Below are 27,749 nucleotides of genomic sequence, written 5' to 3'. Positions count from 1 at the left end.
CGTCTATTATCTGCTTAGAATTGTTATGCAAACCACACTTAGAAGAGTTTTTGTCTGTTGGTTCAAGAAACCAATAAAGTCAGAATAATATAAATCAGACAAATACCAAAAAGGAGCTGAAACATGAATCAAGTTCTTTACAGTTAGCATTATGTGAATTAAAACCTTTTTGAAATATGACTGTTTTTGCCAAGGATAACATTTATAGATGATCATTGGGTTTGATTCAAAACTTTGAAAGAACGCTGAAGTGAAGAAACCGAACCATCAGAGCGGAACAGGACTCGACATTAAATCTAACCAGAGCTTTGCTTGGCATTTTTGGGAACAAAGGCTAAATCGGATGAGGCGGCGCAGTGACCCGGGAGATTGATGAGATTTTAACACAAAATGGATAACGGGAGAGGTGAGATGGAGCACTCGCTTACCCGTGGAGGAGGGCTGAGCTCGGAGCAAGTACGAGTCCTCCGGGTGGGGCTCCAGGTGAGAGTGGGTGGAGTTTTTCTCCAGCAGGGGCACCTGACATTCCCTGATTGGTGGGGAGGGACCAGGGGAGGGGTGGTGGGGGGCAGAGGAGGAGGAGGACGGGAGGGACGGAGGGAGCAGGGTGGAAGAAGAGGTTGGAGGGAGTGGGCGACCTGGAGGATGAAGGGACAGAGAAGAGGAGAGACAAGGACAGAGGTGATGTTAGACAAAACAGATGACTGACAGAGATACTCAGGCCTGTCGGGGAGGCCCGATGAGATGTGATGCAAAAACTAGAATCTATCCGAATTTTGTTTCCCAACTTTTATTTGATTGTTGTTCTTTTAAAAACACATTTTCCCATTTCTTAAAATGTGCAAAAAAGTTAAACTCAAGAAAAATTGTCTATGGAAATCAGAGAATTATGTAAAAAGTAATAATAATAAAGCAAAAAGATTGTCATTGGTCTAACACTGTTCAACATACTGTCACAGTCTTAAAAGTGGTAAAAAAAGAGATTTTTAGTGAAATTTAGCTGATTTATTGAACAAAAAATGTCATAAAAATAGATAAATAGAGAATATCTTCTTTTTTTCTGCTTTGTTAGAAATAAATCTCATTAAGAAAGTTTGACAGTAATAAAAATACCCTTAGTTCTAAAATGTTTTTAGTGTGTTCTTACTAAACTGTTTTTGTAGGAACACATTATCATCAAGCTTCACCATTCTTTCAGTGTATTATCACCAAAAGAAGACACTCTTCTTTTTTTATTTTGAACATGAAAACCAAATCCCAAATTTATGAAAAACAAAGGAAATTGGAAAAACAAAAACACAAAAAAGAAACATCCCATCTAGTTCGGAGACACAAAATGCTCCTGCAGAGACTGAAATTGTATTTCCAAAATACGACTTCTCGGTAAGATTAATTTCCTCACTGCATTGGCAGGTCTTTTATATTTATTTAAATTCAGTTTTTGAAAATTTTACTCATTTTAAACAACTTTTGTCTTTAAGGCAGGTTGAAAAACAGCAGAAAAGGCAAATAAGAATCGATAATGTGAACCATATAATCCACCAGCAAGAATTTAATTTAGTACAACTATATCATATAATCAGCTACTATTTAAATATGGAAATAAAGTAGTATTTTCAACCTATTTTTCAGCTTAAAAATCCAATATTTTGTCTTCTGAAAAAAACATAAATAAATGCCACGTGTATTTTTGTTATTACAGCTTAGATTTATGCCTCTTTTTACAAAACGGGCACAAACCTAGCCGCAAAAATATCAAATATACACAAACAAATTAAAGCTTTGTCTTCAAAAATTACAACATTCCAGTTTGACACAAACTATAATGAGATTTTTTTTTTCTTTTTGGCGGGGGGGTCCAACATGTTCAATTGTCCTCTACATGGATGAGACAAAAGAAAGTTAACAGCCAAGTCTTTAAATAGTTGGAGCCATGGGACACATGGACACAATCAGGCTGTCCCATACACCAGAGAGGGAAGAGACGGATGGAGAGAATTCTCCTAACTCTCCAATGGTTTGGAATCAAGGACAAAGACAAATCTAATAAATTCTATTTAGAGACCGCTCAAAATATAGAATAATTATTACTGCCATATTTGTAGCTCAATCAATCAACAATACGCGAGAATGAGGTCACAGAGTCCAGCCAATCCACCGAAGGACTCAGGTTATTAGATCTACTAATTACAGCGCCCAGCAAAATCTATTTGACGTATCTTCCGTTGGTGCTATATTTCTAATGGTAGCCCCAGGTGTCTGTGTTGTTTCCTTAATGCTGGTTCCCAATGTCATTTTTGAAGATTTTTTATGCAAGTTTTACAAACTTCTGCAAATCAAGGAGATGATCGCAAAACCTTTAAATTGCAAACTGCAAAAACAAACTCTTAAGAAAATTAAAAGACTGTTGGTTTAAGAAAAAAAGTTTTATTTTCTGTCTTGCAAAAAAAAAGAGTAAATAAGTAAACAAAGTTAAATAATTTTTGTCTTTTTTGTCCCAGTTGTTTTGCAGCTCAGTTATGCTTCTTTTTCCTCCTTAAAACAAAACAAACTGAAACAACAGAAAAGCATTGAGACCTTGAACAATAAAGAAAATAGTTGAAACTCCTGTTTCTTTTGCTTTTTTTTACTGACCCTTTGGAAGACTACAGAAGCGGTGTAATTTTATTTTGACAGCATTCACTATGCCATCATAGTATTGACAGAAGTCAAAATCCGCAAAGGCTGTGATGGATGGGGCCACTTCTTTAGGTGACTGTGCAATACTGCTCGCGTCAGGGAAACAATACCTGGTGCAAGGAAGGAGGGGGAATCAATGGAGACATCATTTAACACAGAAAACGCTTGGCTGCAGCTAAGTTACCTATTCATGCAGCATCAAGATGAAACACATAAATCATCAAAAAAAATAGAGGTTTTACCGCAGGTGACCTGCCGGCTTTGTGAAGACACACAGATTTTGACAGAAACTGAGGCAGACTGATGGCTTTGTCCCGCCGTCCAGGCCCCTCCGCTTTAGAAACTAGAGCTGGGATCGATCTGCAACCCCACAAGAACTGCACCCCAGAGAGACGCCAGCCTCGTCTTCTGTTTAGGTATGCGCGTGTGCGCCTCGGTGTGTGTGCGCACGGTCAATCTCATCAGAGCAAACAGAGAAAAATGGATAAACAGTGGCAAAGCAAACCCCGAGGCCGACAGGAGGGACAGAGAGAGTCAGATGTGGAGGCAGGACAGACACTAAGGTCACGAGGGCAACCGGGGAATTGGAGACTAGATAGAGATGAGAATTAAAGGCGACAAAACTGAGGACAAACTGGAACGACAGGTTTGAAAAGTGATTTCCAAAACAACAAAAAAGTTAAAATAGAGGGAAGAACACTGAAGAAACACACGATCTCACCAAGTATTTTTGTCTAGTTTCTAGATTAGATCTGTTTTTACAATTGACAAAAAAATTAAACTAACTTACTAGTAACTTTATAGTAAGATGTTTAAAGATAATAAATCTTGACAGTGCGTCATTTGACCTGGAAATTATCTTAATTTAGGCAAATTCTCCCAGTTTTTTACTTTTTTTAGTATTTTGAGAGGTAGTCTTATTTGCAGGTGAATGGTCTTACTTCGAGAGAGAGATTTGACTGAGTTACGGAAAGTTTTTTTGATTCATAAATGGATTTAACAAAAGTAGGACGGAAGTTGGAAAGTAATCATGTAATTTTTAGAAAGGATGTATATTAAAACATCTAATTCTATTCTTACTTTAGGATTATTATGGTCTAGAACACATGCGTGAAAGCCAAGGCCCTAGGGCCAGGTCCGGCCCACGGGGTAATTATATCTGGCCCTCCAGATAATTTTATATTATTATTATTTATGGCCCGATGTTATACTGTATAATTGTGACATGATATATTTTATGTAGAGCAAAATCTTTTGGAATATTCATAAGTTAAATTTTTATTGAAAATGACATACAAGTAAAGACATTTGAAGTTTGTACATTTACTTTATTTATAACTTGTATGATTTTGACAGAATATTTTATCAGAAGAGCAAAATATTGAAAATTCTTTAAGGTTTAAAATGATTTCTTCTAGAAAAATTTTCCTTTCTGATTTTTTTTTTCATATTCATGTGTAGTTTTAAACGTTTAAAAGTTTTAACATTTTGTTTTTTTTTATGTGATCAATAAATGATTGTCCTGTTCAGGCCGCAACCTACTGTTTGTTTTGAATTTTGACCCACTGACAACATAGTCTCACTCTCAAGTCGTCACATATTGACGTTTAATCAACGACCCCTCTGCATCACTTTTTAAAGTTTTGGGTGTGCCCAACTCGTCGTTTTTTGACGTACTGGCTGTTCCCATTAAATCACGGGTCCTCTGGGCCGTGAACCAGAAACGATCCAGTACCGCGATGCCAGACATGGTACGTGAACCAGTACCAGGTTAAGGTTAAGGTATCGGTACTTGACGCGTCCCAAAGACTAGTGTGCATCTGGTAATCCATCTGATAGCGCGTCCTGAGGGTTGCGGACCCTTGATTTTACGAACAGCCAGCACGTGTAAAAACAATGAGTTGGGGACACCCAAAACATCAAAAAGTGACTCAGAAGGGGCCTAAATCAAACGTCAATATGTGACGATTTGCGGATGAGAACGTGTTGGTAAAGGACTACTATGGTGTGTAAATAAACCTTCAACTCATTGATTGAGCAATATTATGTATTTTTGTTTAGTTTTTTTTTCCAGAGAAGAGAGTATTGGGATGGACTTTTAATCAAAATTTTGACAGATCCCCCGCCCGCTGTCAAACCCTGCCCCAACCCACCCCCCATAAAACACTAGACACTTTTGTTTAAATTTGACCGAAAGTGTCTAGTGTTTTAAGGAGGCGGGGTTTTACAAGAGGGCGGAGCACCTGTCAAACTTTTGAGTGAAAGTACATCCTTATACTCTCTCAGAGTGGTAGACCTATAGTATTTCAATGTTCAATTTAGTCTTAAAACACAGGACATCTGACTTATTTTGACAAATCCTATCACGATAAATTCTGTAGTTCTACTGGCAGATTTTTTTTTTTTTTTACAAATAAAAATAAAAAAAAACATCTTGTATTCTATATTTTTAAACTTGTTAGGAGGAAGATATTTTTCCAAATAAGGTGATGGGAGGTCATAGATGAATGAAAAAGGTGAGAATCATCTAGCGACAAGGATAGTTAAAGGAAAGGATTAGGAAAGTCACTTCTTCAGTGAAATATTGAATCCATGCGGCTATTTGCGTATTTCACGAGACCCATAACGAGGCTACCGCTTACAAAAAAACATGAAAAATCTCTGAGTTTGTGATGTTCTATGACAACTTTGTGAGTTTGAGTTCGTGCACGTGGGGTGATGTGTATGCCGGTTTAGTTAATAATATTTTAAATTACTTTAATTACAAAAAAGAGAGAAAAAAAATTGTACTAGTTGGCCAAAAGCAATTAAGGGAACTTTAATCTCCTTAGCAATTATGCTGTGGGGCATCCTTAACACAGTCATTTCTGCCCGCTACATTTCTAGAAAGGTCAGTGGAAATTGCTTTGTGTTATTAGAACAAAGACTTGGCAGAGAGCTCACGTGGTTCTCTTGACGATTCCTTCAATGCCATCCTTCAGCCGCCTCCCCGGCCATCTGTACACAGCCCTGTCCCTCTCTCCGTACCCGTCTCTCGCACGTTGAATCTGCCGTTCTTTCGCAAGTGTTGATTAGTGCGAAGAAGACATGTATCAAGGGGAAAATCTCATATTCTGTAGCACTGTATTATAAGCATCAGAATCCCTTGTTGATTTGACAACAGTGTAAAAAAAAATCAGATGATTCGCTGCTTTATTCTTCGCCTGTTGCTGTGGTTTTTCTGTGACTCCTCTCCAAAGTTGTTGACTGCTCAATGACTTCTTTTCTCTTATGTTCTCCTCCTCCCTCGCTCCTGCCTCCATCCGTCCGTACATCCACCCATCTGGCTGAGGTGAGGTGCGGCAGGCCGGGGGAGAGTGGAGTGGAGCGAGGGGATGGAGCGACAGCTGGAGCCCAGTCAGACAAGGAGAGACAAATTACCCCTCTAACGAGAGCCATTCATCATCTCTTCATCTCCTCCGTCTCATCCCTCCATTCCCACACACCTCTACATGAAATGCAGCGCACCTGGCTAGCAATTCTGCAAAGACATGTGTGGGAAAAACGAAAAAAAAAAAGGAAATTCGCAAAACTTTACACAATGTTGCTCCCATTTAGCTGTAAAGTCAGGCAGCACGTGCTTTTACAAAGAAGACAAAAAATAAGGAAGGAAAGAGGGTAAAAAAAAGATACGGGAGATGTGAAATGATTGAATGAGCAGTAAGCGGGAAAGAGGGAGGAAAGAGAAGCGACACACCCATGTTGGCACATGGAGAGGCTCATTACCATGGCTGCTGTCATCACAGATGTTGGACTGAGGGGGAGCTGTCAGTCAGCGTGTATGCGCCTAACTATGCACATATATATCTGTGTATGTGTGTGTGTAATAGTGCCTGACAGTGATCTGAGGGCTATTTAGACAGCTGCTGACACAATGAGCCCTTTTCTCTATTTATCTATACAGCGCAGTCTGTCTCCTCCATCTTTTCCTCCCTCGCTCTCTCTCAAAGCTTTGTCTCCTCTTTCCTCTTATTCATTACTTCTTAATGTGTCACATTAAGTGTCGCTGTTCATCTCAAACACCTGTTGTCGCCGAGTGTGAGATCGACAAACGGATCTTGTAGCCGGTCCAAGAGTGTTTTGAACCCCTTCACTTTGCGACGCAAATTGTTTTCTCGCACAACCCCGTTTCCTTCTGTAGTCAGAGACAATGAGTAGAGACGGGAGAGGAGTAGGCTGCTCAACAGATGTATTTTAATTAATAAAGTTGGGCTCTCGTAGCCTGGAGAGACGATTGTATCGCTGGCTCTGTCTTTGATGTGTAACACTGTCTGGGTTCTTCTCTGGCCTAAAGCTCTCCACGGGCTCCTCGTGCTTAGTCGCTCCCTTTCATCTCGCCCGCATCAGTTTGCCGCCGCCGCACAACTATGGGAGCGCTCTCACCATTCAGTCGGATCTTCAACACGCTCACAAACAGCCTTGATTTGGAGCTCAAGATGTCTTCCTTCCAGATGGGAAAAAAGGTGTTATCCACACTTCCAGCATCAAACTGCTCTGTTGCAGCATTTGCTGCCTTTAGCTCTATAGCGTTCTTTGAGAATTCAAACCGAGGAGCATCTTTTGAATTATTTACACATTTGCACTCATAAATAACAGATTTTTTTTTCCCTTATTCAAAAAGTGCGTTGTCTGATACAAATGTGCTGCATAAAAAAATGTTTTGTTCGTCTGCCTCCGTGCATTCAAAAGTTCGGGCGAACTGAACTTCCTTTGAACTGGTTCTTATTTAACGCTTTACGTTGAATTCCTTTGAGCGAGTCTGGCTAAAGAGTATTACATTTCACCCATTTATCTGCTTTAAACAGCTGTTTGGGTTTTTATGGTAGACTGCAAACCAGTTCTCATGCACTCTGAACTTCAGCGTATAATGGATTGTAACTCAGTGTGGTGCATAATATGCAAAACCCATTAACACCAAGTATAATCTGGCTTTTTAAGCAGTTTTTCCCCCAGAAAAGCTGCTGGATTAGACAGTTATATATATTTGGAAGTAGAAAAAAAGGGTTTTATTAAAAGAAAAAAAAAAGATATATTGTCGTCACAGAAAGATGCTTTGTGCATTTGTAGAACCTTTTATTCTTTTTATTGTGATAACTTTATTTATGTCACTATCTAAAGGCAGAGTTGTAATTCTAAATAAAATGTAAATTACCTGTGTAATCTTGGGGAAGGAAACACGGTTATGCTTCATGCAAAACCTTGAAAGAGATGAAGAATTGCTCTCTTTGTTTGCTTTCCTAAGCCAAAATGAGATCTGGTCGTGTTCAGGCAGAACGTTGTAGTTTTTCAGCTGGCGATGAAAGTAACAACCTTGTTCTAGCTGTTCTCAAAAAAATCCAAGAAAACATATGAAAAGATTTAGTTTTGTACTTTGAAAATCAACTGAATTCCAACCAAGAGGGTTGCAGTTTAAAAAAAAAAATATGAAGATTTATTTTAATAACACCTCCAACTCAAGGATCCACATCAAGTACCTGTGATTAAAGATATCGGCACACAAGATTCATCTGCAGCAGAATTCTTTTAAAAATAAATACACATGTAGACTTCATCCATTTGAATCAAGCACAGGCTCAACCAAAGGTGGAGAAAAGATAATGTAGAAGAAATGGGTTTGGATGATTACAAATTGCTTCACAATGTCCTTTGGCCACAGCGTGTGGATAAATGCAGTGATATAATGAAGAGCTATTACGTTCTAATATCCAATGCAAAAGAAAGGGACAGTGGTCTGTTCAACGACTGTCACTGAAGACTCCAAGAAGTAAAGCAGACAATGACCATGACTGATCCAAGATTAACCTCTTCATAAAGGTTAAGTTTTACAAAAATTACAAAATTATTCCAAAAGTTGTAAGTATATACAACTAATCTTATCAAACATATTAGCATGTACACAAGAGTGAGATATTTTTTTTTTTGACAACACTGCTGATGTGGTAAAAACAACATGAAACTACAGATTTTCAGTCAAATGTCATCACATTTTCAAACTAGTTTTGTTCTGTGAATGTGGATGAAATGATGCTGCAGGCATGCCGCCTCCTAAAAGGAAAACTGGTGACATCTGCTGTGATAAAGCTGATCCAAATGCAAAGTGAAGCGATGATGTTCCTCTTTTTTTTGTCATCATTCAGCGTTTCTATTTTCTATTTTTTATTCTCATGATCAAATACATTTTTTACAACACATTATCAGATCAAATGTGAATTTTAAGTACAGGATTTTCAGCTTCAATGGGGCGCACCACCAATGAATGGTCTCATTTTTAACTTATGTAATTTATATGTTGCACCTTAGGCTATGACTAAGATGCTTTAAGTGGGGTAAAAGAGTCAGAGATGAGTCTGTGACTTCATTGACTGTGCTCACAGTAACTCTAACTTGTTTTAACATGCTACATGTTAGCCACATTAAAAGTGTTAGCTGCATTAGCGTGTTCACGATAGCTGTAACTCCCAATCTTGTCTGCAATACATAAGAAAACAACTTGATATGTCTAAAACCATTCATTTTTTAGTATAGCTTTAACATGTCCACATGTTTTCATTGAATTTGATACATTTCACTAATTAATTCAATTATTTTTATTGTATTAGTGGGATGCGTATGTGTGTGGGTTATTTACTTATTTTTTTTTATTATGATTGCTGTCTTAACTTTTCAAGGCAAAGGCAGGGTACGCGCTGCATAGTTCACTAGCCCATCAATAGATCGATAGATATATATCGATAGATATGATTAAATGGCGACTGGACAGTTAGTTTTCTAAAAGTTGACATCAGTCAGTGGCCGCCAGGGCACATTTCGAGGGCGCGCGATGGAAGTCCAGTGACAGCTGGGTGGAGGCAGCCGAAATTGCCAGTCGGTAGAAGTTCTGACTGGACGATGTGTAATTGTTTCAGAACATTAAAGGGTGACCAAACAGGGAAGTTGGAGGCTGACTCCACCCACAGCCAAAATTTAAAAAATCCAGTCGGAGGGGTGGGGCTTGGGGGCTGGACTATTATCACTACTGAAGCTGCAGATCATGACGTGGGACTTCTGAAACTTTGGTTTGACCAATCACAAAAAATCTACTGTAATACTTTGATTCAACCTGTAGGGGGCAGCACACAGACGATTTTTGACTATATTTTCAAGAATTAAATAACTTTATTTTAATTTATCAAAAATTTGGCAAAGACCAACAGACAGCACTTTTAAAGCCCCATTTGTAGAGATCAACAGACAAAAAAAGTTGATTTAGGGTTTGGGTACCCTTTAAGTTCCACCGGCTACCAGCCACCTGGCAGCTGGGGTATATAAAAGCGATCCATTCTGCACATGTGACGGCCACTGTCTACATTCATGATCAAACCAAGGATTTTCAAAAAAATCTTGAAGATTTTGCTGTCCTCATCACCCGGAGGCATTTGTATTTACTATGACGGTAGCATAAGGGAGAATTTACATTTACCTATCGGCCTTTGGAGTATCTATTTGGACTGTATGGGTAGAAAAAAAAACAAAACACAGCCACCACTTGAACATACAAACTCCACAGACAGTCAGGAAGACGACAGTGTTAACCTCTACACCACCATGCTGCCCGTAAACAGTAAACAGGTTTCTGCTCCTCACTCCTGTGTTCGGTTCAGTGTCACGTTATTGTGATAAAATGAGAGATGAGGACGAGCGTAATCTGACACAAATAAACATTCAACTGTTACACCCTGATGCACCAACACAGTCCAGGATCAATCTGCTGCTAATTGAAAAAACGCCTCCTTGATCGCGCCGTGTGTTGAGTGTGTTTTGGCAGCGATTCCCAGCATTAGGATGCGGCGCCGCACTCGCGCTGTCCACTGTCAAAGATGTCCACTTTGTGACTTGGGGCAACTACGGAGGCTGCATTACCATATAAATTACATCCATGTTGTTGCTGCTACAGTGGATAGATGGCATTGTTATGGATTCCACGCATTGCTCCCTCATTGAAAACAATCAAAATAAATAGCCTCCTTCTCCCACATAAATAGAAACAGGCACGTGCACGTGAACAAACACTTATCTAATGGCGCACACACGCTCGGGTGGCGACACACAAACCTTGAAAGCCCCTCAACTGAAGGTGCGGAGGGATAAGCACCTATCCTCTCAACCTTCTATTACCTCTGAAAAGCTCAGTAATGGCTGAGAGGAGCAGATCTGCGGGAGGAGGGGGGGCTCTGAATACAGGTGAGTGTGCGCTGGTTTCATGTGTACGTGTCAGTAACTCGCAAAGCCCGCATACGTCAGGCTTCTGCTGTGTTAACTAATCTGCCGGGCGTCGGCTAATGAATCAAGCTGACAGCAGCAGAGAGCACAGTAACATACAAATCAGCACAGCAACACAAAAACATGTGCTGCTGTTTAGATCTCAAACACAAAAAATGGAGAATAAAGTCACTTTCACATCAGCAGAATCCAAGTTCAAACTAAAAAGAACTTAATGTTTTAGTTGTTTTTTTTAAACATAAAAGCCAGATTTGTTTTTTTCTTTCCCCTGCAAAGATGCTTGATTGTTTTTCCCGCTTCAGAGAAGAATTAAAGGTGAACCACTGACAACCTCGGTGATGAGTAGCGAAAGCAATTGGTGTCGACGGGTAATGATGACACTAACAGAAACCCGCCTGCAGCTTTGGACAGAAACGTCTACATTAATTTTGCAGCTAAAGATCAGATACAAAAAAAAAAAAAAAATTCAGTGTTTGTTATTTCAATTAGACATCCCCGTTACAGGATGCAAATCCAAATTCGATTAGGAGAAACCGACCTGGAGATATTTTAGATACATCATCCGCACACAGTTAAAAGACAAAAAATGAAATTTGTGCAGCGAGGTTGAGGACATGAATTAGGAGAGAATTATTACCCTTCAGCACAAACTAATTGCCACGTGCACACCTGCAAAAAAAAAAAAAAAGTCATTGTTGATTTAATTTAAAATCCAGCCTTGATTACAGTTATAATTAATGTTTGCTGGAAGATTAAGATGAGGCTGCGACACCATTCTGAGAGATGATCACGGCAGGAATTAGCGTCACCAGAAATATTGCTTTGCTGCAGACAATTTCAGATTTGAACTCTTAAATGTAAGTCATCAAAGACTAAATTAGATGTTTACACCAGCTCGAGAGAGACTAGCTTTTCTTTTGTGTTGGATGGAAAATATTTGCCAGAACCACAATTTGTGAAGCACAAACAGAAAAAATCAAAAACAAAGCAATCATCGGAAAACATAGTTATCAAGAATGAAATGCTTACACGATGGTTGGTGGGAAAGAAGGATACAACCAGCCATTTTCTATGGTTGCTATGATTATTCGCAAAAATAAAAATCTGAAGAACAATATTAAGTAAAAGCGAAACAGGGAAGCAAAAAAAAATCATATTTGTGGAGCAAATCTGCCACTTTGTAATGAGGCGACTGAACGAAACAGTTATCCGTCGTGTGATGTAGAATTACATCAAGTGTGTGATGATGAGGATGAGTCGGCGGCGTCCCGTTTGACGGGCTGCACGTGCACACTCATGACAATCCCGTTTACTTCAGGATCATCCAAAGGAAGCATGATGCGCTCAGAGCCGGTGCATAATGAGTGTACTGTGGCCTGCTGCTGCTGCTGAGAGAAACCTCTGCTCGCTTTGATGTTACGCGGTCTCTATTAATAGTAAAAGCAGAAAAACGGATTGAGAGCTGGAAAATACAGACAGACACATTTTTGTGTTTTCCATAACAAGCTTACCGTTGAGACCGTCAAGGTGAGCAGGCTTAAGGCCTTTCAAGTCCAGAGGAAAAATTATGCCTTTTGCACCTCAGTTCACGAGTGCCGTGCAATTTCAAAGTAAGAGAAAATAAATTATTATAAATAGAATCTGTGACAGGGCAGTGGAAGAAGCTCACTGCTTCTTGGAAGGATAAAACTTGGATTATTTAAGACTTTAAATGTCTTCGTCAAGAAAGAGCTAAACACATCAAACATTTAAAGAATCTAGGATTTGATACGACTAAATACAAGTAAAAATCATAATTTGATCACTTATCAAGACATTTAAGGTCACAGTTTATAATAAAATAGTATGAAAACAACATAATAAAGTACAATCTAAGACAACAAGTGCAAATAAGATCATAAAAAGAATTTGAATTAATGAGTTTTGAGTTTAGATTTAATACCAGCAATATGACATTTAAAAATGTCAAACTGAACCGAATAAACTCTATGCAGCACAATAAAGCTTGTTATTGCATAGGCTTTATTTATTTTAATCACATGGATTTTCTCCTTTCGTAAATATGTTTTCATGCTACTAGAAACAGCTGATTCAATCTTAAAGTAGTTTTTTTTTGAAAAAAGAAAAAAACTTGAACACTTAAAAATAAATATTTTTCAATTGTCGCAAAATATGGAAAAAGTAGGAGTTTTTGTTGCTGCAGAACCAAAAATATCTACTGCTCTACCTTCGCAGGCCCCGTTCTATAAATAATTAACTGTTACACTTTTGTCATTGTCACCTAATTCTTTTCACCTAGTTGGAGTAAAACTCTGATTCTCGGTTAATTGAATGCATATTTTCAATGCCGCCGAGTGTGATTTATAAAAAGTCAAATCCTGCACTAGAAAAGGTTCCCTTAACCCGCCAAGACATGCGCAGAAGGCAGGCCCATTCACTGATTGCATTAATAGCTGCTGCTTTAGCAAATCAGATGTTAATTACGCCCAGATTGTGAGCTCCAACATAATGAAAGGTGCGACACAAGCTTTTAGTACAATAAATCTGTTCCAACCATCCCCCTCCCCCCCTAAATCTATCCATCCATCCAAGCATCCATCATTTCTGCAAGAACATGTCATGCAGCCGTACAATTAGCACAGCTTGCATCAGCTGACATCAGCTGACTCAGAGGAATATTAAAATCCCCCGTGCTAATGGACTTAACATGCAGTTGTGCATCTCCGCATATATCTGAGTGTGTATTTCCGAGTGCTTGTTTGCGGTCCCGTTCCGCGCAAACACTCTCTTGCAAATGTGATGCAACTCCCAAAGGTGCAACCTGTAAAACCCTTTCAGCTCATAAACAGTTGTGCCCTGCCAAGTGCTGGCAAAAAAAGGGGCTTTGTGAGGCATTGGTGGAAACACACAACCCAGCCACACGTGCAACATTGGACTGTTCACCCCTCATCCTGACAGACAGACCTCGGAGACAAATAATAAATGCTAATCTTTGTAGGACAGAGCCAAGTCAGTCACTATAAGCGTCGAATGAGATTTTTAATTACTGCATGACCTGGGGTATATTAACGCATATTAATGAGGATCATTAACCCAGAGGTAACTAAGACCCTTCCTCCTTAACTACAACTGATTGCACCTCTGCTGTCTGAACTGTCTTTGTGGACATGCACGTGTATGACTTTATTATTTTGTGACAATTTTTTAAAAAAATGGTAAAGATTTGAAAAAAAAAAAAAAACAGATGAGAAGAAAGAGCATTTTCCACAGATACGTGCAAAGGTCAGGATCATTTCAATGGATTAAGAAAGGGGACACAGAAAGTTTCTGCACATCTCTGTTTAACTACAAAAGGTTAAGGTGGAATAGACGAAGTTCCGTTTTCCAACCCCTGCAGTGTAAATGTCAGAGCTGATATAGACCTAATCTACCCATCCTTTTGGTTTGGCCCCTTCAAATCTCTGATCCACACACAAAATATATCCCTTTTTTTACCCTGACACCACACGCTTTAGTCTTCCAGTGCCATTACACTACAGTCCCATCAGGACAGAGGTACACGCTTTTATCTCAGAGGAGCACAGACCATCCTTGTGTGGTTCCTCACCAAACACACACATTCATGCACAGCTGCTTGTGTAATGCAAACACACTTTTTTTTTTCTATCTCCGTCCGTTTCTCTGCGGTCTCCTGTCTCAGCACTTTATCCTTTCATCTTTACATAACTGTGGGCTCCCTCAGTGACCAGCTCTAAAAGTAGCTGTTCCACTGCATACACATTCACCGCTGCTAATCCGCAGTGTTGGGACCCGGGCACCAGAGGCTCTTTTCCCCTTCTCCGCATCTATCTCTCACTTTCTCATGTCAGGAACCGGAATAACATACCAATAGGATAATGAGCCGGGCGGTCAGTGCGGAGGGATTCAGCCGCACAGACACACACATATATGTGAAATATGGGTCAACAAAGCAGAAAATACCATGGCTCCTTTGTTCTGTGAATTCAAAGAAATAATGAGGCCCATGTTGTTGAGAGGTCTGTGAAGGTACATGTGCAGCAGAGGCAGTGACTTGAACTGAGAGGTATTCAGCCTGGTCCTGGCACAGGGTAAATGTGTGTAATGCTGTTCCCTGCTAGCCATTTACATTCTATTGCACTGTCTAATGGTAAGTGTAATATGGCTGAATGCACCATAGTTTGCAATACCCCGAATATGGACTATGGGAAGTGTGCCTAAGGAACATTTTATGTAAATTTGGTGTCTGAATGTGTGTGTACGCATCCCTCTTCCGTACATCGTGGATTAATTGCCATTCCCTGTGGTCGTCAAGAGAGCGTAAGACTCCTGCGGGACATCTGTACCTTCATTAGACTCTACTGATCATCACTGTGCATTACCAAGAGAGGGTCTGTTCCCATCTTTCATCGCTCCTTCACTCCACTACTCCCTTGCCTCTTTTCTCATTTTGCTATTTCTCACCATTTTTCACTCGATGCATTATTTCTAAACTGGGCCCTGCAGCGTTATTTTTCTTTAAATATTATCTTTGTGGCATTTCTGGGTTTATTAGGCCCTGTGCACACAGTAAAGATTGACAAGAAACACTGAAAGGAATCCATTACTGCTTTTTAGCGCCCAGGAAAAAAAAAAAAAAGGTACTTGTACCATTATAGAGTTGGTTCAGCCTGCAAACCTTCTAAAGTCATTCTCTGTGTCACTGTTAAATTTGTTACATCACTGGTTTTGTTTCATCTGAGCTTCCCTTTAATTTTTTCGGAACCTTTGGCAGGGACCACAAGGAGACAGTATGTCGCCTCTACGAATCACTGGGCTCCTTTCATTCTCCCTTCAAACAGCAGAAGGGGTTTATAACAGAGTTTATTACGCCAGCTTGTGATATTAAAACACAAGCATTTGGAAATGCACTTGCAAATGCTATTTATGCGCACAAATACAAGCAGATTTTTCTCAGTGCTGCTCTGTGAAGTGTATAGTTGTGGCATAAAAGCATACTAGAAATACAAAAACAAAGTTTGAGGAAATCATTTTTTATACTTTTTCTTGACTATTCTGTCTTCCTTACTTTTGTTTTCAAGGTGAGATTTTAGGATAAAACATTGACTGTATATGAGAACTGGACTGAGAGACCTCTTCCCCCTGGGGGTCCAAACAGGCGGTAGTCGCCGGCTCCAAGATATTAAAATCCCAAAGACTTCTATGTTAAGCAGCTACTCCTGTCATAACTTTTGTCAGAAAAAAAAAATTACATTTTATTGCTAATACAAATTTTGTTTATGATATTTTGTATATAGTTCCAAGTTATTCAAGTAATAAACTCGAGGACCTGGTGGCAGACAAGATGGCAGCTTAAAATCATTAGCCGGAAATGAAAATTCCCCAACATTTTAAAGTTGTAGCCAGTTTAATAAAACTTTTTTTAGTGTTCAGGATTAGCTTAAAACGTATCAAAAGAGGATAAACACTTTATTATAAACAAAAGTGTTCAGACTTGTAAAACTGATAAGAATTTGACTTTTTAGCTTTATCTTGAGACCAGCATGAATCAGCTCTGTTGCAGAGAAAAGCGTCTTTGCACCGATAAATATTACTTCACATTAGTAATGTATTGGTGACATAATCTTATACGTTTTTATTGACCAAAAAGAGTATTTTCTGACCAAAATGTAAGGTTCATGTGCTGGGGCGGGGCGGTTGATGTTTCCAAACTTGGACTTCCTTCCGGCTAACGATGTCAGCCGCCATTTTGTCTGCCACCAGGTCCCACTTAATGAACAGGCCAATGAGAGGCCTCAAAAAAAGTATGTGGTCTCACATTTTAACCCTTGATCGACAGATTCTCCCGATTCCAACATGCTCACTCCTGATTGGTCAGAGTGGTTGCCATAGAAATGTTGACTCAGACCTGCTTACTGACATCCTCTGGTTCCAATGTGGCAGCGTTCAAAAATAGTGACTGAATTGACTCCATTTTGCTGAAACCAGGAGTAAGCCATTTTCGTTGGGTGATGTCACACTCGCTAAGTCCAGTTCTCATAAATAGTCAATGGGAAAAAAAACACCTTTTCTTGTTCTTGTGAATATTTTTTGTGCTTGTAGTAAATTAATCCATCAATCCATTCATCGATCCATCCATTTTCCTAACCCGCAATGTCTCTTTTGGGGTCACGAGGTTGTCCAAGCTTGTCCCGACTACTGTTGGATGAAGGCGGGGCACACCCTGGACACATAACCACTCCCCCATACACACATTCACACTTAGGGACACTTTAGAGCAAGAGTGGGCAAACTTTCTAACTTGTGGGCCACGAAGGGTTCTAAAATTTGACAGAAGGGCTAGACCAGGAGCAGATTTATGGAGTGTTTTGGTAATCCACCTCATCTGAGAAAGAAATAACATGGAATCTTGCCAAAAACAAACTTTCATTTTGATTAAACGTTAATATATATATAATTTAAAATAGAATAATTTGACGTTTTTATTTCGAAAACTGTAGCATTTTCTTTTATTTTAGTGCTAATTTCACCAAAATGCTGCATCATGTGGTGTTGGAATGATTGGAAAAATGACTGTCTGACTCAGAAAACACATAATATCATCAGAAAAATGACAAATCTTTCAACACCACATGAATACAGAGTAAAGTTCTGTACCTACATAAAGGCAAAGATTAACACTAGAATTATGCGGATATTAAAAAATTAATAAGGATTGTCAATAGAAATTACTTCAGTTTGGTGGGCCAGATTAAGTAGTTTAACGGGCCACATAAGGCTGTTTGTGGACTATGGGAGGATGGCGGAGTCTTCCCATGTTGGGGAGAACATACAAACCTCTGCTTTAATTCCGTATCAACACCAGTTTCAAACAAAGCAGATGTAGAATGGAAGGAGGTCGACTACACACCCTCACACTGAAAAAATATGCCTGACATGACTGATTTGGTTGATTTTCAAGCAAATGTGGCACCTAAAAAAATAGCTAGACTTAAGAACTTGAGGGAATACAGAACAGAAAATTAGATGCAACTTTTTGGACACATACTAAATTTGAGAGCAGTTTTTAGTAAACACTTAAAAATTAACTCCGTTTTTGGCACCTAAGAGCAGAAAAAAACTTAATTCAGCTTCTTTTTATTCATTTCTTTGACGCTATCACATTTTATGAGTCAATTAACAGCTCAGGAAATTTTGTCAGCTTTTAAGGAAGATGAATATCTGAACCCAATTTCACTAGTTGATTCTTTGTCTGTTGAAATCTAAAGGTGTTGCTTCCGAATACACGCATCTGCTGAATAGATGTGAAGAAAAAACTTGTAGATAAGGTGGACTTGAGCGCAGCTGCTCCATACTCACCCCTAAACCCCTGCTCCACTGTGCATACTTTTCCCCATCAATTTGCAATGGCTTATGATTTCACCGCCTCCTCTATCATCCTTCAATATCTCTGTCATGCCCCCTTCACCCCCCGTGCTCTTCCTCTCCGCCCTCTTCTCACACGTTTTCCTTTTGCATTTTCTCTCCCATCAGCCTTCCTTTCGTCATTATCTCCCAGTTAATGCTCCTCGCTGCCCGCATGTGGGGCGAGAGGGTTCCGATCCCTGGGGGGGTAGGTTCGGTCGCACTATGCAGAACCCCGCAGACATTTGAGGCAGCCCCCATCCCCTGCAGCTCGTCCCTTGTTTCTCTAACCCTCTCTCCTTTCTCTGCAGTGCATGAGAGACGCCAGCTGGAGGAAACAGAGAGAAATGGGCCCAATTACAGCATTGGGAACTGAAAGTTGGCTAATTAGCTCTAATTCGCTAACAAACTGCTTTTTCACCAAGAATCATTTCTCTCCGTCACATGGCATACACATGCATAAGAATCTGCAACTGCACCCTGCCAAGAAAAAAAAATAAAAAAAAATTACAAAAAAAGCATAACCGCATTTACACAACTCCAGGTACACACTAACGCAAAAACCCCCTGAAACCCTTCCTCCATATTTACTCGCACACACATGCCCACACAAAAAGCATGCAGACCCACTTGCTCAGCTGTATTTACTGCAAGGGCAATATGTTGATTACGTTAGCACGGCTGATTATTGCACAGTGACAGTAAAGGAAACAAATGTCTTTCATAGGCAGGCATCTATCTGTGTGAGAGAGCTCCTAGCTATAGACTCGAGCGGCAAATGACTGCGCCGTATCCAGCTATGACAGACAAAAGGAAAGAGTGCAGGAAGAGGAGGAAGGAATAAAAAGAAGAGAGTGATTACTCAAGTGAGGTTCGGGGGAGAAAAGGCAAAAAAAAAAGTTAGCAAAGTCCCAGATGGAGAGGAGAAAACAGAGGAAGGAAAAGGATGAAATGAAAAGAAGCACTGAGGGAGATAGGAGACGGGATAAGATTTGTGATTGTGTGGATTTCACCAGTGAGTCGCTTTTACTCCGATAACAGAATAATTACACGGGAGAACAACGGTTTTATCCAGAACAAGGCAGTATAAACACACAGTTCTCACCTGCATGCACAAACATCACACCGAAAAAAAAAAAAAAAAATAGCTAATTTTTGTGTTTTTAGATCAAGATTCAGCTTGGAAGTGTTCTGCACAGACACATGTTCAATGATAGTGTTAGTCTGTGTGAACAACGGCTTAAGAATGGCTTAATTTCATATAGATTTAACAGTAATGATTCCCAGAGTAAGATCTCTGAGCTTGTTTAAAGATCCACCTAAAAGAAAATCATGTTTTTAGGCGACATTTCTGCAGAAAATGAAGGAAAACAACTTAAATCTAAAAAAAAAACAAAAAACTTTTTTTTCCCTTTTACTTTAACTTAAAGTTGTATATGTTCTATCCACAAGTATATCAAGCTTTAATTTTGTGTTTTAGATTTTAAACTTTTATTTACATTTTTAACTTTATTATTTTACCAGAAAGTCACTCTTTGCACAAACTTGTATTTTAGCAAATGATTCTGATCTAAATCCAAATCCCGATTTCAGGATTCATAATCGCAAGGTGATATATTTAAAAAAAACAAAACAAAGCCTTAGCTCCGCCCACAACTTGGCCCTGAAATGGGTGTCACTGTTTTTTTCTCATGATGGAAGACACATAAATAAGCTTAAAATTGCATTTCTGAACATTTTTTTTTTTATTTAAACCATGAATTAGGAGTTGGCTACTTTTGAAAACTTGAAGCAGTGACTCAGGACCTACAACGGCAAGCCACAAACTCTATGTGCTGCTCAACTCTGATGCATTTACTTCCAGACTTCCGTGTAAGTCTTTTTTCAGTTGTCCGAGGTGAAATCTGGCTTCAAACTGTACAGCCGGATAGCTCCAATGCTTGGCAATTTTGGAGAGAGTTTCTTTCAAATTTTGGCTAAAAACTGCAGTATGATAATTAAAAGAACCCTGGGAACGCTTTTCTAAGTTCTCACAGATGATTTGTGTCACCAAAGTTTGTAGCTCTGTTCAACCCAACAGGACTGATTTCCTGTAAGACAGGAGCCTCTCTTGAAGTCAGAGTAAGTCCTCCTCGGTTACCGGGAGCAACAAGCTCTCTCCCTTACGTGTGAGTGTAGAAAATGTATAAATTCTTGAACAAAATCATGCATTTACATTTTTTTTGCTTCACTCTTTTGCATTTTCTATTTTCTCTCCAGTGCATTTCCTCAACCTCTAATCAACTTTAAAAAAAAAAAATATCTAACTAAATTTCTGCTCACTTCCTTTCTCGACCACTCTACCTTTCTTATTGATTTCTCTCCAGGAGATTGATAGTTATTTCTTTTCCTCTCTCTTGAGCTGTTCTTCCGATCCACCTCCTGTCCACTTGCTTCATCTCTGTCCCTCTCTCACACCTCATTAGTACCGGTAATACCCCGGGTAGTTGAGCCCACCATTCACTGTTTATGTGTGTGTGTGGGGGTGTGTGCGTGTGTGTAACGATGATCACACTCTAGAAGGGAATGAGTCTGGGAAGGGGAATGAGTTTCCCCATCTGATCCCATTTCTCCGTCTAGGACCCGCTCTCCTTCGCGCCGAGAGAAAATCCGATGGAAATGCAATCACAATCAGTTAGGATCCAGACGAGGATGGACACACACATGTGCGCACGCGCACGGACAAGCACAGCCATACACTGCAGGCCACCAGAGCACAAGGGAGCCATGCAGAAAATTGTTTTGGACACAGTGATGAGAAGACGGGGGTGTGGCGGGGAGGGACTTTTTAATTTACATTTTTAATGTAAAATATCATTCAAAGAGGGAAAAAGTTAGGCATCTCATTATGCTGTTTTGTTATTACGCACAGAGCCCATCAGTCCGCGGTTAATGTGTGTCCCGGAGAACGTGCACACTCACACGGGCGTAAACACATGCGCGAACTACCTGCTGAGCCCTCCAGCCATAATCAGCAGGTTAAAAATGGGACTCCTCCTCAGACACTGTAAATCAGGAATAATCTACTCTGTATTGCAGATATCATCAGTCACAGATAATCTGTGTCTTTGGATTGGCCTCCTACTCAAATCTCCTCACAAAAGGGGGTTACTTTGAAAACTCACAGCTCCAGAAAATGAGATCTAGTGATGTTAAATGCGGACTAGAACTGTGAATGCATATTTTTGATTTCCTGGACATGTGGTAGAAAAAACTCTTCAAAGATTTACAATTATTTTAAATATTTTTGGCTATTTTAGCAACATTTTGCTGCTTTTATTTAACGACTGAAAGGTCACTGAACATTTTAAAACTGTTCCTTTAAAGGGAGGAGATCCAGTTTGACTGCTGGTTCTTGGCAAGCTTTCAGATATCCTACCGCTACCCAAAAGGTTGATAAAAGACTTAAACTATCTTTAGGGCTGAACATGACTGTGCATGGTTGTTTGTTTCTGGGAGGCCCTGTCAGGGGTTACATATGCGATGGCATATTTCCAAATGGTTGCAGTGTTCACCAAAAGCTGCAAAATGACAGGAGGTATAGAACACCATAAAGGAGCTACGTTAGATTTTTAATTTGATTTGTGACATAATATCACGATACAAAACGTCCTATCTAAAAAAAATAAATAATAATTTTATGGGAAAAAAATATACCAGTCCATATTGATAGGAGATGTTTGTCTTGTAACCTTCATGTCATTAAAAAGGGCAGGATTTTTTTGCAGATTCAAATTCAATATAAAAGTTTGACATAAAAAAATTCAGATAAGAGGTTTTGCATTTTGTCCATTGAAATTACTCTTTTTAGATAAAATATCAAACAGGTAAGTTTTATTAAAAAGATTTGGAGTTTATTACCCTATTTTTTTAACTGTTGATCAAAGTTTACCTTCTAAATATGTCCATTAAACCAACACGGTCGCTGCAGACACAGATTTTAGTCAACTGCACCACAACAATAAATGTATGTTTGAGTGTGCATGCTTTTTTTTTTTTTTTTTTTTGACAGCTGATTTATACATTTTCCATTCGGTCAAAAGCAATTCAACCTGTTTGACTCAGACGGGAAAACATATATATCATTCAGGAATCCCAACCACACAGGGACCACAAATTGGCTATAAACCCTTCAGCTTCTTTATGTCCGTAGCCTGGAAGACATCAACATCCCAACTTGTAGATATGAAGCAGTAAAAGTAGAAAATGGATCAGCGTGGGATCAAATTGGAAATATTATGTGCCGCTTTGTCACTTGTATGTTTTCAAAATTAGAAACATCAATCAACTTTTCACTTTTAAATTAGTTTTTACCTGTTTCCTTCTGAACTCCCCTAAACAGTTTAATGATCACAACAGCGGCACAAACAGAGATATCTTAATCACTGTCTTCGTTCATTTGAGTTCAAGCAGTCAAACAACCCTCAACAGTGATGCTGCTCTGGGGTCACAGCCAATAATTTCATGCCAAAATCCAAGTATGCGGCTCTGATCGTCCTCCGGCCTTTCCCTGCTGCATTCAGTGTCAAAAAGCATCAGTGAAGAGCCATCAGCTTGATGTCCAAAACACTCTGAAGAGCAAACCTGCAGGAAGACTCGCAGAAGCTGGTCCTCCGGCGAATGCTTTTGCCTTTAAAAGGCCAAGTGAAAGTTTAAACTTTAGAGTCTGACTAAGAAAAAAACTCTGACATGGGTTTGCATCTTGATAATGCCTCCAAATTGTTGGGCGAAAATAATATCGAAACTATGTCAGCGAAAAGTTTGTATTTACTTTTAAAACAGGTGTTTCTGGCATTTCAGATTTCTGATGACAATATTATGATTTCATAATAGGATAGAAAACATTGAGACAGAATAAATCCTCACAAAAAATGTGGCTGCTCCTCAAGACAATTAATACAAAAAATTAGCAATGGGAGTATTGATACCAAAATATCAAAATATAGAAAACTTTATTAGAGAATTGATTACTACAAGTTAATGAAAGAAAAAATTAAAGTGTATGAGTCATTTCTAGATATTTAAGGTTATGAGGTGGTTAAGTGACAAAACCCCATCACATGATCAAAGGACCTGCGAGTTGTCCTAAAGTTCTTACTTGGACAGTTTTAGGTAAATTTGTTTTTAGGATAACAAATAATTAGGAAAAATCATCAATAATAAATTACCAGTAAATAGTGTATACTTAATAAGGGTGTAGGGAAAAATCGATTGATTTGGCGATATGTATTGTGATATTTCATATTTCATACTTGTATCAATTTAAAATGACGAGACGATGTTTTGTTAATTCTGGGCAAACCTAGTTGAGCGTCTTCCTTTCGTTTTTCACTTAAGCCACTGACGCTTTACAGAACTTTTTTAGAACCTTATTGGTTCTAGTTTTTTTTTCTCATATTAAAAATGTTTTGTTGTGGAAATCAGACAATAGGGACTGTTCCCTTTAAGAACAAATATTTCTTAATTTACCAAAATAAAAGCAGCATGGATTTGCTTGATTAAAATGTATATGAGATAACCATTGAAGTGCTTAATGTTGTGATCATTAAATAAAAGGAAATTTTAACCTTTTATTATCACAAAAGGTGCATTTATATTCAGGTAGACTTTTTTGAAGTGATACTCTTTAAAGAAAATTGTGAAATATTGTTCCAGTCGTAGGATATATCGCGATACTTATCATACTGCGGGACATGTATCAAGAAATACCGCCAGACTATTTACTTGAAGGCCCAGTCACATTCTCATTCACCCACACATGCACACACCGATGGCAATTTTTGATCAACTTCCACAGATGGGTTGGTAGGACAGGAACTGAACTCAGGATCATCCGATCAGATTAGCCGTTCTACCTCTGCACCATATGGCCACCCCAACTAGTTTTAATAATTGGAATCAAATATTTTAAAGCAAATCGAATCCTAAAAGTGTCGGATCACCCAGCACTACCAGGAATAATTCTGCAGATGTAGTTATTGGGATGGCTCCTGTGATGAAGTTAATCTAAGCAGTGGTTCGTCTCATTTACCTCAGTTTGGCAACTTGCGAGAACATTTCCATACGAGTATTTAAATCCCCGTTCGCTCACATGCTGTAATTCAAATTCAGGGCCCGCTTATCGTGTTGACTAGCAATTTTAAAGCAGCGGGGTCCACGCCCGCACTCCGATAATCACGCCGCAAAGACCTCCTTGTCAAAAAGTGTAGTTTCACAAAGTAATGCAAACACGCAGTTGGAAAGTGAACCTAACACTGCCCCTACTCTCCTTTCTCGCATTTTTTCTTTCTCCTTTCACGCTGTTTTTTGTCCTCCACAAGTCTCCTGCAGCTCTTAAAGGCTGAGACGGCACTGTGGGAGTCTGATCACTGCTGAGTCCACATGCTAGAAAGCAGGTGGACACACACACACGCACACACATGAATTGAGTTTCCTTTTGTATTGGGAAGAAAAAAAAGAGAAAAGCACCTTTAGAAGTGTGTCTGTCAAAATGAAATTGCTAGCTGCATTACAAGCCTTTGAAGGTATTGAAAATTCATTTTACAATCACCCCACAGGCAGGTTGCGAGACGGCTGTGTGAGCGTTTGCAGAGACGGTCTTCACCAGCTGGGATAGGCTATGTTCTCTCTTCCTTTAGTCAGTTTGTAGCTGATTATTGTTGTCCTGGCTACAATTTGTTGCTGAGCCTGTTGTCCCGCATCCCTCTGTTTGCCTGCCGCATCTTTGTCTGGATAATCCTTACGTCGTTATTCCTTTCAAATTCCAAGCAAAGTCATTTTTCCCCCGAAACCCCCTGCTGGGGGGAAAACAAACCTTCAAAGCCAGCCCAACAATGACTCACACATGTACACGTTCCTCTAAACTCCTGCAGAGAGACATCAAGAGGCTATGACGGCACGTAATGGTTTTCTGATAATTATTCATAAAGGTGACTTTTGTGTGAGAGCCACTAAGTGGCCAAGCTGAGCAGCATGGAATGAGCCTGGAGTTAATCACAACACAAGCAGATGATTGCATTATGGCCAGCCTGGAACAGACTGACACACACACACACACACGTGCACAATCAGACGGGCCCGTCAGCTGAGGCACACCAATGCAGATTCCATGACTCAGCTTCATCATAACATTTCAATTAGCAGCTAAGGACAGTCTGGCCGCGCACTGATGGCCATGCCCTCCATCTGGGGTTGCTGCAGTCAAACAGGCGGGCGGATGGATGGACAGAATGACAGACAGCCCGATGGCACTTCACGCTGATTAATTCAGAGAGATGGGGAAGGCGGAGTGAAATCAGAACAGTGATGGAAATAATCAGAAGCGGCAGCTGTACTTTTCCCGGAATGGCAATATGGTCATCTCAAGCATATGGTTATTCTCTATTTCAGTCTCTGTTTGGATTACACCTCAGGCTCCGGGCTGATACAAGTTTTATTCATATGTTTTTTTAAACAACCGTTTTTACATTCTGCTTGAACCCTGTTTGCTTTTTCTTGGATGTTCCCAACATCTAGACCAGGGGTGGGCAAACCATGGCCCAGGGGCCAAATGTGGCCTGTTAAACTATTTAATCTGGCCCGTCAAAATGGAAAAAAATGCTATTGATAATGCTTAAATTATGTTTTATTTTCCCAGAAATTCTGCTGTCCCCCAATAGATTATGCCCTACAAAGAAGTTGACTTTGTTTGGGTGCAGAAAGTTAATCTGCACTCATGTAGTGTTGGAATAGTTGCTGTTTTTCTAATGTGCATGAGCGTTTTCTGAGTCTTTCTTCCTTGTTCCTTGATGGACATCAACCCATTGGTGGAATTGCCACTAAAATGAGAACAAGGCTATAATTTAAAAAACAAAAGAGCTCTCAAATGTTCTGTTTAAAAATATATATATTAATTTTCAATCAAAGTTAAGGCATATTTTAAGTTCTTGTATCACTTGTTTGTTCGTTGTCAAACTAAAACCAGAATTAGTCCAATAGTCCAATTTTGTCCCTGTCTCAGACAAAATTGATCACTCGTTATCCGTCTACTTAATTTTTGATTTAATACGCAAATCGGAAAATTAAAAAAAACGATTTGTTTTTGTCCAGATTCCATGTTATTTCGGTGAATCACCAAAACACTCCAAGCATCTGCTCCTGGTCTGCCCTTCTGATTAATTTTAGAACTCTTTTTGGCCCACGAGACAAAAAGTTTGGCCATCCCTGATCTAGACTGTGGTAGAAGTGTCCAAAACAACAACTGTCCCACAAGGAGAAGAAAAGGGAAGGGCTCCATCGCCGGTCCATGATCTCTCCCCTGAGAACCAGCCACTCTCTCCCAGTATTTTATGCATCTCTGGTTTCTGGAGTGCTTTATCGTTCCCGTATGGAGAATGTTGCTGAATGATTGCGGTGAAAAAGAAGAGATCAATGAAAAATGGCAAGGACAAACTAGACTCTTCCTTCTGAACCGGCTGTGCACCTCTATGTCCAGACCCCTCCTCATCTCTCTGCCATTCCCCCTCAACTCTCTCCATCACCCTCTCTTTGGTGCAGGATAGTAATCCCATTAGGATCAATATTCCAGGCGAGTGAGCATCCTTTCACTGCAGCAATTACAAACCTTTAGAGACATAAAGGAGAGCATTTCTTCACAGCTTAGACCATCAATCAACTATTTAGCTTCAGATGCAAAGGATGTTGTGTCTGCATGAGTGAGGGCGTGTGCGCGAACGTCCATGCACGTGTTGCTGAATCCTGCAGTATTGTTCCGTCTGCTGAAACGACTGTTGGGATTTTCTTGTCTTATATATCCTATTATGGGTGAATGAATACACAAGAGAGCTTCTTAATGTGCACTTCCCATCTGACGGCACTACGAGTCCCGATCATCTCCCTTGTGAGAGCATGTATTAGTATTGTCCGCAGAGGGATTTTGCAAAGAGCATTGGTGTTTAGTAAGGTGCACATCTTTCCTTTTTATTTTTTTAGCTCATTTTCCTGCTTTAAATCCATGGAAGTTGCATCCAAGTCTGTAAAATTTGACGTTCTGTGTGAAAATTGGACATCTTTAAACTAGATCCGTCGACAGCTGTGGAGCTTTCCTGTGATGGTTCATCTGTAAAAATTGGGTTCGTGCTAACATAAATACCATCTTCTCTCGGTTTTCCCCTTTTCCCCCTCCAGCCCCCCACCCCCACCCCCCCTTCTGCCTCTAATGAGGTGGCATGACTGACAGGAATGGCGAGGGCATATCACTTCTCATCTTGTCAGCTCTGTGGCCACTTGTGCCCCTCAATGTCACGGGGCTGCTCTTTGCCTGAAGTGTCGCT

The 27,749-nt window shown here is 39.7% G+C and overlaps 1 protein-coding gene across 7 annotated transcripts in view; it reads right to left on the bottom strand.

Moving 5' to 3' along the window:
* tenm2 (teneurin transmembrane protein 2) overlaps positions 1-27,749 on the bottom strand; it is a 233,838-nt gene that overhangs the window by 70,350 nt on the left and 135,739 nt on the right. For 5 of the 7 annotated variants that reach the window (XM_024283212.2, XM_036213959.1, XM_036213958.1 and 2 more), the window contains one exon: positions 429-638. The exons of the other annotated variants lie outside the window; for them this stretch is intronic. In XM_024283212.2, the coding sequence (XP_024138980.1) occupies positions 429-638 (210 nt within the window). The remainder of the gene's footprint in view (positions 1-428; positions 639-27,749) is intronic. 7 annotated transcript variants of the gene reach the window in all.

The sequence above is a fragment of the Oryzias melastigma genome, linkage group LG10 (assembly GCF_002922805.2).
Source record: "Oryzias melastigma strain HK-1 linkage group LG10, ASM292280v2, whole genome shotgun sequence".
In the NCBI taxonomy this organism is placed as follows: Eukaryota; Metazoa; Chordata; class Actinopteri; order Beloniformes; family Adrianichthyidae; genus Oryzias; species Oryzias melastigma.
The sequence above is the reverse complement of the archived record's forward strand: the minus strand, read 5'-3'. Positions and strand labels throughout refer to the sequence as shown.